Source organism: Pipra filicauda, unplaced genomic scaffold, assembly GCF_003945595.2.
Source record: "Pipra filicauda isolate LSUMZ 115617 unplaced genomic scaffold, ASM394559v2 scaffold66_size7647185_pilon, whole genome shotgun sequence".
In the NCBI taxonomy this organism is placed as follows: domain Eukaryota; kingdom Metazoa; phylum Chordata; class Aves; order Passeriformes; family Pipridae; genus Pipra; species Pipra filicauda.
Window position 1 is genome coordinate 2,953,284 of NW_024104831.1, and position 18,806 is coordinate 2,972,089.

The 18,806-nt window shown below is 37.6% G+C and overlaps 1 protein-coding gene across 4 annotated transcripts in view; it reads left to right on the forward strand.

The window, feature by feature from the left end:
- Positions 1-18,524, forward strand: part of ETV1 (ETS variant transcription factor 1) — a 65,763-nt gene extending 47,239 nt beyond the window's left edge. For 3 of the 4 annotated variants that reach the window (XM_027723219.2, XM_027723220.2, XM_027723223.2), the window contains 5 exons: positions 3,241-3,309; positions 5,638-5,706; positions 8,852-9,021; positions 13,044-13,145; positions 15,683-18,524. In XM_027723219.2, coding sequence (XP_027579020.1) covers positions 3,241-3,309; positions 5,638-5,706; positions 8,852-9,021; positions 13,044-13,145; positions 15,683-15,904 — 632 coding nt within the window. In that variant the 3' untranslated portion in view covers positions 15,905-18,524. The remainder of the gene's footprint in view (positions 1-3,240; positions 3,310-5,637; positions 5,707-8,851; positions 9,022-13,043; positions 13,146-15,682) is intronic. The other variant, XM_027723221.2, reaches the window with a different exon arrangement.
- The last annotated feature ends 282 nt before the right edge of the window (positions 18,525-18,806 follow it).

Consider the following 18,806-nt stretch of genomic DNA (forward strand, 5'->3'; position numbering starts at 1 on the left):
GCCTCCAGATCTTCAGGTAATGTTGATAAAGTGAAATAAAAAGTAATTCAGAGTTAGAGTGTTACATAACAACCTGTCCTTCAGTTAGGAAGGCTGTGTAGGGTCAGGAACAGGAACAGCTGAAGAATAAATCGTGGTTCACGTTTTAGTTCCTGCTTTGCTCTGCTTCATTCAGAAGACAGTCACTACACCTTGTAGAAGACAGTCAGTCACTTCATCCCTTTGCCTGCAAAAGCTCCGTGTTCCCTATGTCTAGCCTGATTAGGACACAGGCTGAAATTCTGGTTTTTTTCTGTGCTAGGTGAGATTGTGGGTCTGAAGTCTGGTCCTTATCTCCTAAAAACAGTCAGAAAAGACAATTTAAGGATTCCTTACCTGCTTTGAGTTACACAGAACTGAGAAAACCTAGCCCTTCCTCCTCTTCTCTCTTTTTTTTTCCTATTCTGTTATCATTCTGACATGATAATTAATACGAAATACTGCCTTACTAAGGGACCACTCAAGTGTCTTACTTGATAATGAAACTTAGAACCTGTGACTGCTAAATTCAATAGCAGCTTTTTCTTGTCCTGACGAAGTCTGTTTGGGCTTTTTCTGCTTGGATGTACTTTGATGGAGGCACAGCAGAGCTTATTTTCAATATTTTCCTCTGTGAGAGTCCTAGATGAGAGGGCATTTCTGCAGTGTCTAGATTACATGTAATGTTAAAACAGCACGTATTAGGAAAAAAATGGTTTCATGGTATATTCATTGTTTTAAGATGACTGCTACATTTCTGTTAATAAGAGGAGCAATGAAGACTGACCTCTAAGTACTCCAAATTAATAGTAACGGATAAGTAATTTTTTTATGTTTCCATATTTTTAGTTAGTTTTGGGACTTTTTTAAAAGGGATCCAACCTTACAATGAGAATTACTTCATTAACAGTCTAAAATGAGCTCGTTGTTTGTCCTAAATCCAGACATATTTTTCTTCAAACACTAAAAATTGATAACAGATCATAAATCAGTCACCTCAAACACTTGGATCTTGCCCTGGGAGTATTTTATGTCTGCTTCTGTCTTATTTGTTGTCTTGAAACAATGGTTTAAGGAGAAGAAAACATATAATTGCTCTGTAATTTCTGCACTAAAATGTTTTCTTTTGAAGTAGCTCCACTTAGCCTGTAAAAATACTTCTGGGTCTTAGTCAAGCATTTAGTACAATTTAAAACTGCAATACTAAATTTCATTGGTTGGACTTTTTATTAGATAAGGTAGAAATGAAAGCAGCAGGCAATTTAATTAGCAGTAATTTTTCTGGGCAAGTCATTACTTTGATGAACTTCAGAGCAATGTTTATGGCTCCTAATTAACCATGTTAGTCATTTGATTGAATAATCACTTTGGAAATGTTTCTACAATTTGATTAGAGTCTGACCCACTCTGATAGTCATAAATTAACTGATAGCACTTTAGGATAACAAGACTCTAGTTACTTTACGAGAAATAAACTCTTCCTTGCTGTATTTTTCAGTCTTCTGTGGGCTGTTTAAGCACAAGCTAACCAGAAGATTAAGTAATGTTGGTACAAACAATGCTTGCCTTAAAGAGACTCCAGATGTTAATTATACTTGACTTAGGAGCTTGGGGGATGAAACCCTGAATTGGCTAAAAAGACAACTTCTTGAATGCGTGCATAATTCTTTATTCTGTATACTCTGCTGTATCGCTCTGCAGGAGTGGAGTTCATGAGTCAAAAAGAGCTTTGCTGCCAATACTAGAGAATTTTTACCTAAAATAGAAAATAGCATCTGTTTCAGTTCTACAACTTCCTCTTTTTTACGTAGATTTTTCCATTCTCCTTAAAATGCAGTCTTCTTGGAAACATGAATGATTCCTTGCAGGTGAACCACTGCTTGTAGCCTTGACTTCTAGTCTGTAGAGCTATACTTGACTCGGGTGATCACTGAGTCACTGATTCCTGTGGTTGCTCAGAATAGCTGCCTGAGACACTGGAGATTGTCAAAGCCTGAGGAGGCAGGCACTGAGTGTTTCATCGAGAGAGGAGGTAATGAGGAGTTTGGCACAGATGTGCAAGAGAGACCATGGGCTTTTAGAGGAAACTTTTTATTACTGCCCTGTGTTTCACTTGTTTTGTGAAGTCAGTGTAAAACCTCATTTTCTTATCCTGCCAAATCTTTGATACTCATCACTAGTCAGTGAACAGTGAAATTTGGAATCACAGTCTGAAAGGGTCTGTAGGCAGTGTTGGAAAAATAATGTCTGCTCTTTCGACCTCTGTTTGCATCTCTTTAACAGTTACAAGTTACTGGTAACAGATTGCATAGCTTAGGGTAGGAGTTTATCACAAGATCAAATAGACTTTGTTAAGCAAAACTTTTGATATCCGAGAAGTGGGTTAAACCTGGTCTAGAAGGGCAGACTGTTTGCAAGTCCCTGTGCACAGGATGTGGCTACCTGGGGACAGTGCAAGACACGGGGAAGAAAAAGAGACATTTACAGAACACCATTTTCATTGGTTCTGTTTGGTTTTTCTCATTCTTCTTGTAGATTTGAGTAGAGGTGGAGAATAGCAAATAAATATCGGTTTTACTTAGAATATGCGCAGTAATTTTTTGGGGCAAGGTGTCATTTTTGTTTGAGGATGTGCAAGTGGAGAGTGACACAGATACATCTAAATTCGTAGATAAAATGCTTAGCAATCACAGAAAATTTCATTAACCCTTTAAATCCTTCACCGGAGTCTAAAAAGCAATATCCTAATCTAAATTCACTTTGACATACCTTGAGTTAATGCAGAGTTTATAAGTCTCCAGTGTGATTGGCAGGCTTTTCAGTATAGTTGATTAAAAATGTTGAGTTGAATTAGTTACAAAGGTAGATATACAAGCACAGGGTTTAAAATATTTGTGGTCTGTGGTGTGGATTTTTTGGTCTGCAAATGGTCTAAAATGAAATTGCCATGGGAGTCAGCTTTTTAGCAAAGTTTATTACAAAAGGGTTTGAGCTCAAGTGCCTATGTTAGATAGGGTCTAGGATCCTCATATCATGATTTTCTCTTTCACCGTGCCTTGTGTGTACTCTTCTGAAATGCTGACTGTTTGTTGACAGGTTCCTTCTCGCTGTAACTTGCATCCTTTTTTGTTGCTATTCTGCCTGCAGCCTGTCTCATTGATAACCTGCACACTTTTAATTCCAGACAGTCTTTTGACTTGCGTTGTCGTGTTCTCCTTTCAGAAGTGCCTAGCTGCCACTCCATTTACATGAGGCAAGAAGGCTTCCTGGCTCACCCAAACAGAACAGAAGTTAAGTTTTCTATTATGTATCACTTTTGTATGAGAGAAATGTAAAAAATTAAAAAGCCTGGGGATTTGGGGTTCACTGGTTTAATTCTGCTTCTGGGAAGGCTCACATCATCTTTCGTTCCCTTTCCAGTCTTGAGTTTCTGATGCACTGATTTTTTAGTAGCTTCTTTTAGTGCCATGGGTTGATCAGGATAGAAGCAATTATATTATAAACTTACACTGCTTTTAAAGGCCTCTAGCAGTTGAAACGAAGAGATGCTTAAAAACTTCCATTTCAGCCATTCTGCTCAAGTGATATTTTCCAGGCTATCGGTGTGACAGGCTCAGTTTAACTGTCTTAAGTAATCCATTTTATACTTTAAATTCAGTGGAAGTTTTTTGCTTTTTCTTTTGTTATTATTTTTGCAATATTTTGTTGCATTTTAGGCTCAAAATTGAGATTAGTACCAAACCTCCCAGTGATTTCAGTAGTGCAGAGCTTAGGTAATTGTCAAAATTAATAATTCTGAGTACAAGCACTTTATATGTATTAAAAATAAGAAGGCCAACAGAATTAAGACCACTGAAAGAGAAGTTATACCCTCCACTCCCCTGTTTTTGTGTATCTGTCTTGTCAATATATTATTTTTTGCTTGTTTGTTTAGGGTTGATTTGTTTTTCTTCCAAGAGTCAAATTTCACAAACTTGAGGAATTTTGTTTTGAGATTGATGAGAATCCAGATAGATGTGTGACTCAGAGCCTTCTAGTAAGACTTCATTCACTAGTGAAAAGACATAACTGGAAAGATAACACATCTGGCTAAAAGCCCAGCTGCTTCTGGGGTGGAATAAAGGCAGAAAAAAAAAGAAATAGAAGGTATTGTCAAATGAGAAAGGTGAAACAGGAGATGGAAATTTCTAACAGTCTTGGTATTTGAAATTATATGAAGTATAGAAGCTTGATAAGGGAGTTGAAAGACATCAGGGAAAAATCCACACACTGCAGGGCTAATGCCAACAGGTTTTGAGCTTTAATCATTGCACAGATACGGGAAAACCATGTTATGCACTCATAGGAGGTCGACGGTGGCAAAATTGTTATGAATGACATAGAAAATCAGTGATATTTGCTAAATATTTGTTTTCTGTATTTGAAAATCAGTCAACATGATTTTATGGAATAAAGGTCATGTCAAATCTGATTCTATTCTTTGCTGAGATTAAAAGTTTGATTGATAAAGATGCTTGTATCATATAGTTAGACTTTCTATGGCATTTAGTTTGCCTCTGCATTACATTCTGATTAAGAAGTTAGCACAAAGCAATATCAATAAAGTACACATTAAATACATTAAGACCTGGCCATCTGACAGATCTATAAGTGGCTGTCACTGAGCAATCATCTCTGAATGGATTGTTTCTGTTATAGTTCTCTAAGAGTTGATATCAGGAGTGTTGCTATTCAACATTTTCAGTAAAGATACGGAACAAAGTTAATAGATAACTTTATGGCACAAAGATAGAGTGGTAAATAACAGGCAGGACAGGGCAGTCACACAAAGCATTTTGAATTGTTTGGTAATCTGGGCACATTAAACAAAATGTTTTTTTAATATGCAATTTTAGGCCTCTGGAACCGGGAAGCAGTATATTAGAAAAAATGATTTTGAGATGGGCCTCCCCCTCCTCAGGTTCACAGTGGGAGACCAGCCCAACTAAACACTGCAACATTATGACGAAAAAACCTTCTGTAGTACTTACACAGTCGAAAGAAGGGTCAGAGAGTGGCAGGAGAGGAGGAGATGTTTTGTCTCACTAAGTAGCACTGGTGAGAGAGCACCAGTACTGGTATGCAGCACAGTTCTGATAAAGGGAAACATTAACATAATAGGGAATAGTAGTGTACAAAAGAATGTGCTAGAAAGACTACTGGGTTACAGAGAGTATCTTCTAATGAAAAAAAAAATTTACAAAATTATCCTAATTGGAAGAAACATCAAGGGCAGTGTGTGGTGGTGACTTCTGTGAGTGCGAGGAGGAAATGCCAAGTAATACTTCTTTAGTCCTGCAGGGAGAAGACCCGCAGGAACTAATGGTTAAAAGTCAAACAAAAAATGAGACAAACATTTTAGAACAAATCATAAAAAAAATGGGTGCTTATTCATTTTTGCAGGTAGAGATTAACAGTCTTTTGGGAAAGCACACATTAATTAAACACCCCTGTACTGAGGCCAAAATATTGTGATTGGACAGTGTGTAAAGGATGTGGGATATTAATCTGATTCCTGGCATGATCTCTTCTTTCTTCATGCATCTTTTATATAAACAGCTCTCTCTTTTTAACTTACAGGCTGTATGTATGAAAAGGGACCTAGGCAGTTTTATGATGACACTTGCGTTGTTCCAGAGAAGTTTGACGGTATGTATGACACATCTCTCTTTTTCTTGTGTAGGGAGATGAAAACGAAAGAGATGAGGGACTTTTCTCTGTTGCTGATCAAAAAAGCCCAGTAACATTCCAATTTAGGATTCCTTAACACACCGTTTGCGGTGTGCCCAACCAAAGCTGACCTTTGTCTCTTGAAACCAAAGTCTCCTCTTCAATAGGATGTCATTTGACTTTTACCAGCAAAAGATGCTGTATCCAGAGTTGTGGCAGAGGAGCTCAGTTCCTGTACTGTTAAAAAAGTAATAGGAGGATTTCCATTTCACTGATGATCACATAGCACTTGTTGTTTGAGATTTAATGAAAGCTGTTCTTATAATTTACAAAACAGCAGAGAAAGCAGCAAGTTTGGTTTAATTGAGGATTAAGCCTCTTGTCTAGCTATCACTGAAGGGATGAATAGTGGGGAGTGAGTGTATAGGGCATTTTTGGGTTTATGTCAATGTATTTCCACTAGGTTAAATGCACTAGTGGTTTATTTTTCAGTGGGATTGATAACAAATCAATGCTCTTTTCACAACACTACCGATTACAACAGATTTTTTTTTTTAAGAGCAATTCTGACATCAATTAAAATGTATTGGTCCAAATTATCTTCAGTTACTCTGATGTAAAATCAGTTTCCTGAAGTAACTCAGTTGATTCAGATTTATTTCATTATAAGCAAAGTAGATGGACACTGTATTTCTTGCCAGTGAACGCTGTTAGTCTGCAGCTTTGGGAAGTAATTTGGAGACGAGCTATTTAAATTTGCTAGAGTGGCTTTTTGTTAGTGTATGTATGTTACTGTAGTGTTGTTAGTATAGCTTTTGTGTTAGCGTATTTATTTCTTTTAATGGTGCTTTATTTATTTTAGCAGGAAACATCAGATACTTCCTGATAAACTTGTGAACAACTCTCTGACCATAGCTAAAAGTAGAGCTGGAGAATTGGCATTTTTCTCCTGCTTTATTTTGTTTGTTTTCCCCTGAGAATCACTTATGGATTACAAAATTATTGCATGTCTAGCAGCATTTGTTGTGTATGCTGAAGACTTGGAGACTCTGAAATGAAAGTAACCCAAATAATTGCACATTCTTCAAACAGTATCACATGTATTTTGGGGTTAGTAAGAAATAGATAATTTTAAACAATATCAAACCTAACAGAAAATTGCTTAAGCCAGTATTGCATTGTCACTGCATCAACACATTCACTGAAAGGATGATTTATTAGAAGTCTGCTTTATACCCTGGCTTTGTAATATGAGCTTGGTTTTGGTTTGGTTTTTTTGGGGGGAGGGGGTTGGAGTTTTGGGGGTTTTGTGTGTTTTTATTTTTTGTGGGGGATTTTTTGTTTGTTTGTTTGTTTGTTTTTTTCTTTTTTTTTAAATCACATCGAGTCAGGGGCTTTGTTTTGCCCCCAGAAATGATTGTGGGTCTGATGTGTTTTGAGTACCAGTGGCAAATTCATATTTACATTTATGAAAATGGGGATCAGACCCTGTACTACAAGAAGTTAAAACTCATCAGGAGTAGCATTTATCCTTGTCTTCCTTGAAAAATCCTTTTGGTTTGTTTGGGTTTTGTACAGGGAGGGGAATGAAAATGAAAAAGAAATACAAGTAAAGTAAAAGAAATAAATGTTGGGAAATATTTGTGTGCTTGCAAAGCAAGCAGTCTGCTGCTAGCTTCTATGACTATTCAGTGAGAGAACACCTTGTACTCTCTAGAAGATTGATGTCATGATGCAAATACGTGTGTTTATACTTATAGTGTGATGACTTTTGAGGAAAAAAATAGCAGATGTGTCATCATATTCTGGCCAGTACAGCAAAAGTTGGATGAGCTCAGGACTAGTCTTGATGTTTCAGAAGTAGATTCTCAGCTGCTTTGTTTGAAATCAAAGATCGGCACAGGCAAAGAATCTGATCCTCTGTAATACTGCACTTGCTATTTGTGCATTGCTCGGCTATCATTAAAAGAAAAAAACCTGTCCTTGAAAAAGAAGGCCTTTCAGGACTGGAACCTGAACTTCACATAAACCAAAAAGCCTTGTGTTGATTTATTTGTTTTCCACAGCTATTGACGCAGTTTTCTTTCCTTGTCACAGAAGGAAGTGCTCCATTTTTAATATTATTATTCTATCTTTCATTCCATGGAGCCATTCTGTAATGGCCATCAGAGCATCCTAATGTTGTGGTTGAATGTAAATTCCTGGCTTTCCATATTAAATGGGTCACGCTGTTTACTGGAGGGTATCACCGTTCTTGTAGTTGAAATGAGGAGTTTTACCAGTATATCAAGGGTTGCAGTCATTGTGTGGAGCAAAAAATAGTCTGCTTCAATATCAAACCTTTCAGCTGTTGTTGTTTGCATGAGTGGTTTAGTATGAATATATTTAAAACCAACAAAGACAGTAGGGATGTTTTTTTCATTGGCAGTTTGTGGAACAGCTAGTAGAATGTTATTATTGCTTTTTTAAAAGGTTCCTCTAGACTTAAAATTTTAGAAAAATTAACTTACTGCTTTTTAGGGGAATACTAATTTAATATGTAGATATGAGGAAAAGTCATATGTGCTTATATGCAAGTTCAGTATGCCACAGAGGAACTCACAAATCTGCAGGATTTACATGCCTGTATATAAAACACATGCTGTATAAGTCCAAGTAAAATACTTGGTCACATTTTCCTTAGAAGCATTTGCATGCAAAAGAAGTTTCACTCAGTAGGGTTTTGCAGCTTTATAAAGCATACCTTACATTATCAAAGCTGGGGTCTGTGCAAAGTATAGTACACAAACACAGTTCTTCACATATCAGAGTTGCTTCAAAAGTAGTCTATGCTCTTTCAGGCAGAGGATATTACAAAGTGATTTGCAAGCGAGATTTGCATGTATCAAAAAGTACATGGGAAGAGGCTTAGTGAGACTTCCATAAATCATGAATGAATTTATGTGCTTTTGAGTATATTCATATGTTATTGTAAGTCGCCAGAAAACACAGGGGAATGTTACTGGCTGTTTCTTCCCTCTGTTTTATTAACCCTAATGACAGCTTTGCCAGTTTATCTGACAAAGTGAGTGATTGTGGTGATGCTTTTTGCGCAGTGCTTACCTGATATTGTTGTTCTGTGCAGGTGATGTCAAGCAGGAGCCAGGCATGTACCGTGAAGGACCCACGTACCAACGGCGAGGCTCGCTTCAGCTGTGGCAGTTCTTGGTAGCTCTTCTTGATGACCCATCAAACTCTCACTTCATAGCATGGACTGGTCGAGGCATGGAATTCAAGCTGATTGAGCCAGAGGAGGTGGGTTAGGCATACAGCATGCCCTCACATCCACTGCCCCATCCTGCAAATTGAATTGTGCTCCTTTGGGCTTGGACCTTATTTTTCTTCAGTATTTTGCTTCAGTAACACTTTACAAGGGTGACAGGTGTGGTTAAGCACAGACTTGACTCCTAGTCCCACAAAATAATAAAAGTATTGCAAGTACTAGAGTTACCAAATACTTCACTTTAATTGTGGGGCCCAGATTTTTCAGAACCACTTTAAGGATAGAGCTGTGTTCCAATATCCTTTGAAAGCTTTTCCCTTAAAAGTCTTTCAACACCAAATATTCTTCAATGTGCAGATGTGAGAACTTGGAGCTTTTAGGTTGTAGAGTGAAGTGCCCCAAGTCTGACAGGTGGCAAAGGAGAAGGTTAAGATTTTTAGGCAGTAATATCCCATCAAAATATCATAAATTTCCCTCTATTTAGGGTTTTCTTCAGAATCTTCCTACTTATGTGTATCATTAGATTGTTTAGTGCATGCTTAGATTGTAGGCTTGCAAACAGTCATGCACATGCATGGCATTCCTGAACCATGGGATAGATAAAATTACTTGTGTTCATGGACGTTTGCTGAAGCATTACTTAGTTCACTTGTGTGATAAAAAGGAATAAATTGAATGTTTTATTACATAAAAAGTTTTGGTAACTGGACTAGGTAACATTACATAACCTATCCTGTATTCTCAACAGTCATGAAAACTTGGAAGATCAGGTGTATGTGAATTTTACTGTAAAATTGATGTGGAGGATTTAATTAGGGTTGTCAAAAAGCAATATCACTCTGCTTTACTTTTTTGCCCCTTGAATAGGGTTTGGTAGTAGAGGAGACCACAGCAAATTTTCTGACAGAATGCTCTCTGAGTGAGAGCTGAGTAGGAATGTTTGGGGGTGTATGGCTGGTTCTGCATTCCACCAACTATTTCTGCTGTTTACCACCCATCTGCTGGTATAAGCAATCTGAAAGCTTTCTTGCATTTTAGTTACATTGTCTGCTAACAGCTCTATGGGGATGATAGAGTAGTTGGGGATTCATGTCCCCTGATAGGATTGATGTCCCTTTCCTTCCTGACATGGTCTGGCTGAAGAGCAGGTTGCTGCAACGACCCCTGTTTGCCTGAGCATTCCCCTCACTAGTGATAGGGCAGATCCTGGCATTGTGCATCTGAGGATTTGACCTCAGAACAGCCTGAGTTGATTTGATATTGAAACTTGCAAGTCTGCAGCCTTAGCAGGCTACATGGATTGCCCAGTTGTGTGACCTGTCCCAGAACAGAGCGAAATCTTTGGAAAGGCTTTGGTTTTGGTGAATAACATATCCAATTTTCCCCCCGTTCTCAGTCTCTGTGTTTTTTACCCTCTTAGTTTTGTCCATGTCCAAATTTTTTCAAGATTTAAGAGTTTTATTGAGAAATGGTTTCCAGCAGATGGTGCAAAAACTTTATAGATTTTATTAGCTAAGGAAAGGAAAGTAGCAAAACAAAATCCTAAGGTTTCCTTATTGTGTAATTCCCTGAAGAACTGGATATTCTAATTTAAGTTAAACAGATCATCTGCTTGTCTGGCTATGGAGGAGTTGCTTTGTTTTTGAGCAGCACTGCATCTGAGATCTGGAGGAGGCGGGATACTTAAAAGTTGCCTGACTCCTGTGTAGTCTTAGAGATTACAGAGGAGCCTAAATTGTTTTCATTTGAATGTCATGAATCTCTCAATTAAAATAAGAATAGCCTATAGGAAGTTGCACAGTTCTGTTGGTTGCCAAGTGTAAATTGAAGGGAAATCAAAGAACTTGTTGGTTCTGCTGTGGCAGGTTAGGATGTAAATGACATGACCTTTCCATCTCATTCCTTGCTGGAGGTTTGTTCACTTGTAGAAAGGGTGACAACAAAAATGAATATGTATCAGCTCCTGGAGTGCCATAGTTCATTCAGAAAGTAAGTGTGTGTGAACTATGGAGGCTGAGAATTGGGTGTAGGTCCACTTATGCTGCCTTGTCACAGGGACAGCAACCTTCAGCAGGAAAGTGGGGTGGAAGGGTAGAAGTCTGAATCCCTTCCACAGAGCAAGACTGTGTAAATGCTGTGCAGTTCTGAGACAGGAAGAGTTGCTTACCAAGACTCCTTCTGGACCCACTTACCTCTTTAGGAGTGTCAAAATACCACACAAAAAAATGGAGCGTATTCCTAACCATTACTTTGTTGTAGTTATCTTTGCTGTGTATTTATTTATTTTGCAAGCTTGTTATGTTGGGGACATTCAGGACTCTGATTAATGCAGAAAAAAACTTGGAAGGAATAGACAAAGAATGATGCAGGCACGTGTTGCGAAGATGAATAGGTGAATCAAGGTTACGCATCTAGGTCAGATCTGCAGCTGGAATAAATTGACGTGATTGGAGGTGTGTTTCAATACAGCTAAAACATAGCTGAAATTAGCAGAGCCATGATAATTTATATAAGCCTGAAAAGCTGCACCACTGAAAGGAAATAGTACTTTTGAAAGAAATTTTAGAGATTATATGGAGATCGAAATCATGGAATTTGCTGTTGTTTAGTCCCCTTCAGACTGAAATGTTGTTTCAGGGAGTCCTTGTATCTTCTCTTCGGGGCTCCTCTTTTGCGGCAGCCAGTGGCAAGTTCCTCCAGTTGGGAGGTCTGAAAACACAGTATTTTTAACACTGCGGATGCTTTTGAGAAAGCATGCAGGATCACTCTTGAGGAGAAAAGACAACGCAGAAAGAATTGTGTCTTGCAGAGTATACCACCTAAGGAGTCTTTCTGCTGCGCCTTTTACAACTGAATGTGTCTATCTCGTATTGGCCTTTTTAGCCACCAGTGTGCTTGTAACAAATGTGGGTAGAGCTTTCCCCAAATCTTCGTTCTCAAAGCCTAGCCGTGATGATGAGTCCCCTTCAATACTCAGTGGTGTCTGTTGCCAATGGCTTGCATCAAAAAGTTACGGACACCTAAGGGAAAGTTTTGTAGAGCAGTCTGCAGAGAAACTGCTTGGCTGCTCTGTCCTTTTTCCTGAGCTGTATGCATATGCACCTCTCGGACATTTTTATAAAATGTGCTTTAGAGAGTTCATCAGCTCTGACTGTTTTTTCCCTCTGGTGACGTGATAGTCATTTTTACAGACAGTAATTGAAATGTCATCAACAGCTGATTGTAATTTCAGGTGGGGAATAAGAAGTTAAGCTCTTTAAACAAAGGATGTCTTTGTCCAGAACTATCTGTAGATAAAACAGGAAGCGTAAAGGCAAGTAGGAATCATAAGTCAGAGCAAAAGGCATATAATTCTCTATGGAATGGTTTCCTAAGTTACTTGCAATTCACTTTTTATTGTTATTTTTAAGGGAAATTATACAACTGCAACTATGAAATTTCTGTTCCATTCTTCATACCACCATATAGTTCTTCCAAATGATTACTCTGCCTCCTCAGATAATTCATTTTTTTTGCTGAAGTAATGTTTAAGACTGGGAGTTGGCTTTTGACTTGTATCTCCTAATAATCTCAACATTGCTGTCATTCCAAGTACAATCTGTATTAGTTCATGAACTAAGTGTTCATGTGCATGAATGTGTGTTTAATATAACTTAGTTTTCTGACAGCAAGGAAAAGACAGGAATAGTACAATTATCCTTAGTATCAAACTAAAGATAAGTTTTCATCTTTTGTGAAAATTTTCTGGTGAAACTTGCTAAATATTTTTTGTCTGTCTTTGTCTTTATTTTTTCATTGGTTTTCTTTATTAAAAAGCAAAGAAAAAACCCTCCACCACATTTGCAAATAAGTAAGCCGATTTCAGGTTTAATGGTGATGTGTCTCCAATTGAAAATCATAGTACTACATGGGAAATTCAGGTCACGGCAACCTTTTCTCTTATTTGTTGCACCTGCAGGGTTCTCCCTCCAGCATCCCCAAATAAAGTATCTGATGATAAGATCTGCTTGTTAAATGCATTTAACAAATCAATGCTAATCCATTTTTGTGGCAGGTGGCACGTCGCTGGGGGATTCAGAAAAATAGGCCAGCTATGAACTATGATAAACTCAGCCGATCGCTTCGCTATTATTATGAAAAGGGAATCATGCAAAAGGTGAGTAGCTAATTTTGTATTAAGTTTCACCGGAGTCTTGCATGTTAATCCATAACTTGTTGCATTATGTAGTTTTTTCATCTATTTAGGCAAACACTAAGCTTTTTTTACCTACCAGGTCCAGCATATGCATTAAGATATTTTTTTTTTCCTATGTAAAAAGTGTCTGTGGTTTTAGTTCTCACAATGCATGTCATGATTTTAGGGAAAGAGGTGACATTCAAAAATATCCAAAAGAGCTTCCTGGCAGCTGGGAAAGGCAAATAGTAGAGTACAGTATAATTAATTATTTGTGGATCTAAATTAGCTACCCAGTGCTTGGGTACTTCAGTAAGTGTAAGATAGGGGAGAAAACTTACACCTATTAACATACAAAATACTTTAATATTTTTACCAGTAGTGTTGTAATAATACTGGTTTTAATTGAAATTTAATATTTTAATAGATCAAATTAGGAAAAATATTTAACAACAATTTTTATATTACAGTCTGGTCTTGCTGACAGTATTCAATCCATTCTTCTACTGTGGCTTGCTGATTTACATGTATATTTTTAAATCTTGCTATGTAGTACTATGTAGATTGACTTAGAAATCGATAGGAGAGACCTGTCTGCTTTATCTAGAAAATTGGCAGGTGTAATCAAAGATCATAATGAACACCTTGTGCTGTAGTACTTATTCCATCTCTTTTCACATTAGTTTTGTGGCCTGTGATGATTAACATGTTTAAACCTGCCATTTGCCAATTCCATGAACGGAAACAATGCTGTCAGCTCAAGTTACTCTGGGCAGCTTTTCCAGTAGGTTTTGTGAAGTCTAACAAGTTCTCTTGCTTAGATTGTCGGATTGTTGTAGTGCACTCCTTTTTCACTATCTAGGAGTCAACTTGGACAACAATCTGGGCTAGTATTGTCTTATGGTTCTTCAGTAGCACAGCACCCTATTCATTTTTGTGTGTCATGTAACTATACATTGAATCTTTGTAAAGTGGACTGGAAACCGGGTCCGGTCGAAGAGAAGCAGAAATGCTTGAGCTTGCTGGCTGGTGCTTCAGACAGGAGTTCCTTGTTGCAGGTTACAGCTCAGCTGCATAGGCAAGTGTGCTGCCAGCACAGTTCAAAGGCAGCAGAGAGGCAAGAAAAAGTAGGAGAGGGAAGCAAGCTGAAAAGGTGGGGTTCGAAATACCAGAAGGCTGATAATGCTGCCCCAACCCGCACATCCATTTAATACGGAAAGTTTACAAATACTTCTGATAGGTAGCTTGCTACCTCTTAAGCTACTACTTTATTAGTTAGAAGAACATATTTAACACACAAATTGAAAGCTAGCTTGTGTGCTTATTTTTCTGACATGGCAGTGTTTGAGGCTTGTCCTAGGATCAATCTATCTCACCAGTTCGTGTATGTTAAAAACTAATGGGGATTGCAGATTCATAGCAGGTTTCTTTACTGCAAAGTTTGTATACATGCTTTCCCTCCTGTGTTTTAAATTAAGCAATGATAGCAGGTTATGCAAAAGCCTAATTTCTGAATGCAGCCTATAGTTTGTCAAAGTTGATGTAAAAATATTCTACTGCTGATATAGCCTCCATCAAATTCTATTTGTAGAATAAATAAGCTGAAAATTTAAGGAGGTGCTTCAAACTGTTTTGCACCCATAAGAGTAGAGTTGTTAAGTTTGTGACACTTTTTCCATCTTCATTCACTCACTTCAGTGCCATGGTAGCTGAGGTTGCAAGAAGAAGGCAATATGATCTTTATTTTTAAATAATTTTAATAATTGTGAGCATACGACATGGTTCATATTTTTAAGCACAATTTTTAAAATGAGGTGCTTTAGAAGACACTGTATTGACTTCTGTTTGTTGTTTGGGTTTTTTAGTAAGACAACAAATCGGTGTTGTTTTTATTGTTCTTTAGCTTTTAGGAAATTGAAACACAGCCATTTGATTAAGGGAAAACTTTAGGATCTTTGGACAAATTGCCCCTCCATAAGCAAATCTAAATGTCCCAGCTTTGCATGAGCAATTGCTAAGTACATATTAGCCTACGTATTTGCTTACGCTGTGCCTGTGCAATCAGCATCCACCATAACTAGAGTGCTTTTGTACGTAAATATGAATCAATCTGTGTAAAGTGAAATCCAGATCTCTGTCATGCAATGTGATTCTTTTTTCCACTTCGCACACAGAGTGTGTAATTTTATTTTGCCACTGTAGTGACAATTTGTTTACATTTTCCAATAAGAACAGTTCCATTTGTGGTTAAGTATAGGAAATGATTGCAAACAAATGTTTAGTGTAGAATACCTAGTCCATTTTCCAACAGGATGTCACATGTGGCAAAATCAAGATCATTCTGCACAGTCTGCTTTGACGGGTCCCTCTTGTCTTTGCCAGGTCATTGCCTAATGAGTTCTGCTGTCACATTATTAATTGTGTAACAAAGGTGAGTTCTTCACAAGACTGTTGAAGTTGGAGTTGCAAAACACGAGGCCTTACACTGCACCTTTTTTCCCCCCTTCTGTTGTCTTAAGGTGGCTGGAGAAAGATACGTCTACAAGTTTGTTTGTGACCCTGAAGCGCTTTTCTCCATGGCTTTTCCGGACAACCAGCGCCCCTTACTGAAGACTGACATGGAGCGCCACATCAATGAGGAGGACACTGTGCCTCTGTCCCACTTTGATGAGAGCATGGTCTACATGCAGGATGGTGGCTGCTGCAACACCCACCCCTACAACGAAGGCTATGTCTATTAACAGCAGTGACAGTGAAGGGGATGTTTTCCCCCTCCCTTAAGCTTCTCCTCTTTCACAAGACCCAGAGGAAAGCTGAATCGACTTCAGTTTGTTTTTTAAATAGTACACTAAAAGGGGCTTTTCCTGTTGCATTACTCCTATGGTCTGCCATGGACAGCGCACTTTATTTGAAAGGGGTGGGTTGGAACCTAAACGTTATTCTGTGTAAAAGGAGGAAAAGGGTGGGTTTGCTTTTTACTTAAGTTTGGGAAGGGAACATACAGGTTTTAAGTACAAAAAAGCTATATCATGTCTGTTTTGTTTCATATCAGCATAAGATATTGTACATTTTCTCTGGGTATCCATAGTACAGTTAATTCTCATTGTGCAAAATAACCACTTTATGATGATATCAGCACAGCATGCCTAGGGCATTTGTTTCTTGCCATTCTTAATTGTCTTTCTGCAGTAATAAAAGAGAAGCAAAGCATATACTACAGCATTTAATTTCGAAGTTTCCAGTGGCAGATCTTGTACCTTGCCTCTGAGAATAACCAGATATCTGGAAAGTTTTTCCTATTTGTAGTGGTTTGGTTTGGTTTCTCTTTTTTTTTTTTTGGGGGGGGGAGGGGGGGTATGGCCTCAAAATAAAATCCTAGTTAGTGACAGAGGGGCTATAAGTACAGCCACCAAGCAGCAAAATCCCTTACTTCAGACTGCAAGCTGCATGCTGTATCTGGTGCCACATTGCTATACATATATGACCCATTCTATGGCTCAGATTTTTCAAGATCCATTTCAAGGTAGTAATTACATGTAGTAGGCTTTCTGATGATCATGTCAGCATTAAATACAGGTTCGTGATCAGGAGGGAGAAAACATTTTGTATCCTTCCATTTCCTTTGGTACATAAATAAGTTATTTAATCAATAGGAATTAACTGTACTAAGTCACATATCTAATTATGCTGTTTAGACACAGCAGGCACTCCTTGAGAAAAATATCCAATACACTAAATAGGTACTTTAGTAAATTTTTAGACACGGTACCCATTAATATGCATTTAAACCTTTTACTGCTGTGTTATGTTGATAACATATATAAATACTAGATAATGCTAATGCTTCTGCTGCTGTCTTTTTCTGTAATATTCTCTTTGATGCTGAATTTACTATGACCATTTATAAGCAATGCTGTAACTACAGGTAGCATTTCAGGACAAAATAGATGACTTGAACCATTTATTGCTTAGAAAATAGCTTACGCCATAGCTGTGCTATAAGCAGCTTTTATGCGCATCCACAAATGACTAGTAAGCTTCAGCTTGCTAAGGAAAGCTCTGCAGAACCTTTTGTAATTTTTGGTGGAACGGAGACGAACTGTCAAAGAATACCATGAAGTTGCTGTATGACGTTGTAGTGCTGGCACTGGTGTTACCAATCAGCTTGTTTGGACACTAAATGTAAATGTGATCAGATATGCTCGGAAGACAATTTAAATTTTGAGGGGTTTTTTGTTGTTTTGTTATTTTTTTCAAATTGTTTTATTTTTTTGAGAGGGGTAATCTTGAACACAAGCCACACCTGCTATTCTGTATGTAAAACAAACAAAAAAAAGGCCCTGACAGAATCCCAAAAGTTTTAAATATTTATGAGCACCTTTTTTGAAATACAATAATTTGTAGTTTGAAGGAAGGGAGAGGGGGTAAGATCTGGATTTCTTTTTTTTTCCCGGTAAAATTTAAATAGGTGTTACATGAAGTACCTCATTTTCCTATATTGTCAAGAAGTGAGAGAAAAATGAATACATAACCATAAAAAAACAAGAATAATTTTCATCATAATGGATGGATTTCAAAGACAATCCTAGGTGGTGGGTTAATCTTCTATCCTGTCAGTTATGAATATTTTAATATGCAGTTAATCAAAAGTAAAGAAGCAGTGGTCACTAGAAACCACAGGTGCATAAAAAACATTTGGGCAGATATTTAATTTACTCAGATCTGTAAGACAACATAGTTTATGAGAATGTATATATGCCTTAATATGTCACCTAATTCTGTCATCCGTAAGTCTCAATGGCACTTAAATACTTGGTGATCAACCCAGAAAAAGAAGTCTAAAATTGCAGAACTAGCAAAAAGCAAGGGGAAAAGGTTGGATAATATTGTTTAAAAAAATTGTGGTTTCCATTGAAATAAGGTTCAAATGAAACATGCTTTGATGAAAAGTCCTTGGATTGGTTTTGCTTCTTTAATGTCAGCATGGAGCGCCTCTTGCCTGTGGCAGGATGGGGATATTTGGGAAAGGGGTTGGACAAAAAAAAGGAAAAAAAAAGATTTAAAAAATGCATCAAATGTGTAATATTTAAGAAGAAATATATATATTTATCTGTATATGGTAGTGACTCACTGAACAAAACAAGCAGTCAGACCAACATTACATAATTTCTGAGCAGAAGATAAAAAAGTCTTTCACTGAACTGATTAACCCTTTTTAAAATGTACCTAAGAGGTTTATTTAAAGTCTATTTTTATTCCACTTTTTTGTTTGTTTGGGGTTGGGTTTGGGGTTTTTTTTGTTTGTTTTGTTTGTTTGGGGTTTTCAGGTAGAATAATAAATCTGGCAGCTGATTTCTGCAAGATTGTTGTGTATTGGATTCCTAAACATTTGGACTGGAGAGGCCCCTGCAGTAAGGTTATTCTTTTGGAAGGGGAGAGGAGGGTCTGTTCCCGGTGCCTAGAATAGCTTCCTGCAAAGTGTAACTCAAAAAAACACATACAAAAAAGCTGTGCCACAAGTGAAGGTTTTACCCCTTTAGTAGGAGCTGTGAGTATCTGCTTGTGTATATTCTTGCTGACCAGAGCAGCTGGGCAGCCTGGAGTAATGCTACTGTGAAGCAAAGTCGAGAGGCATCACTGCAA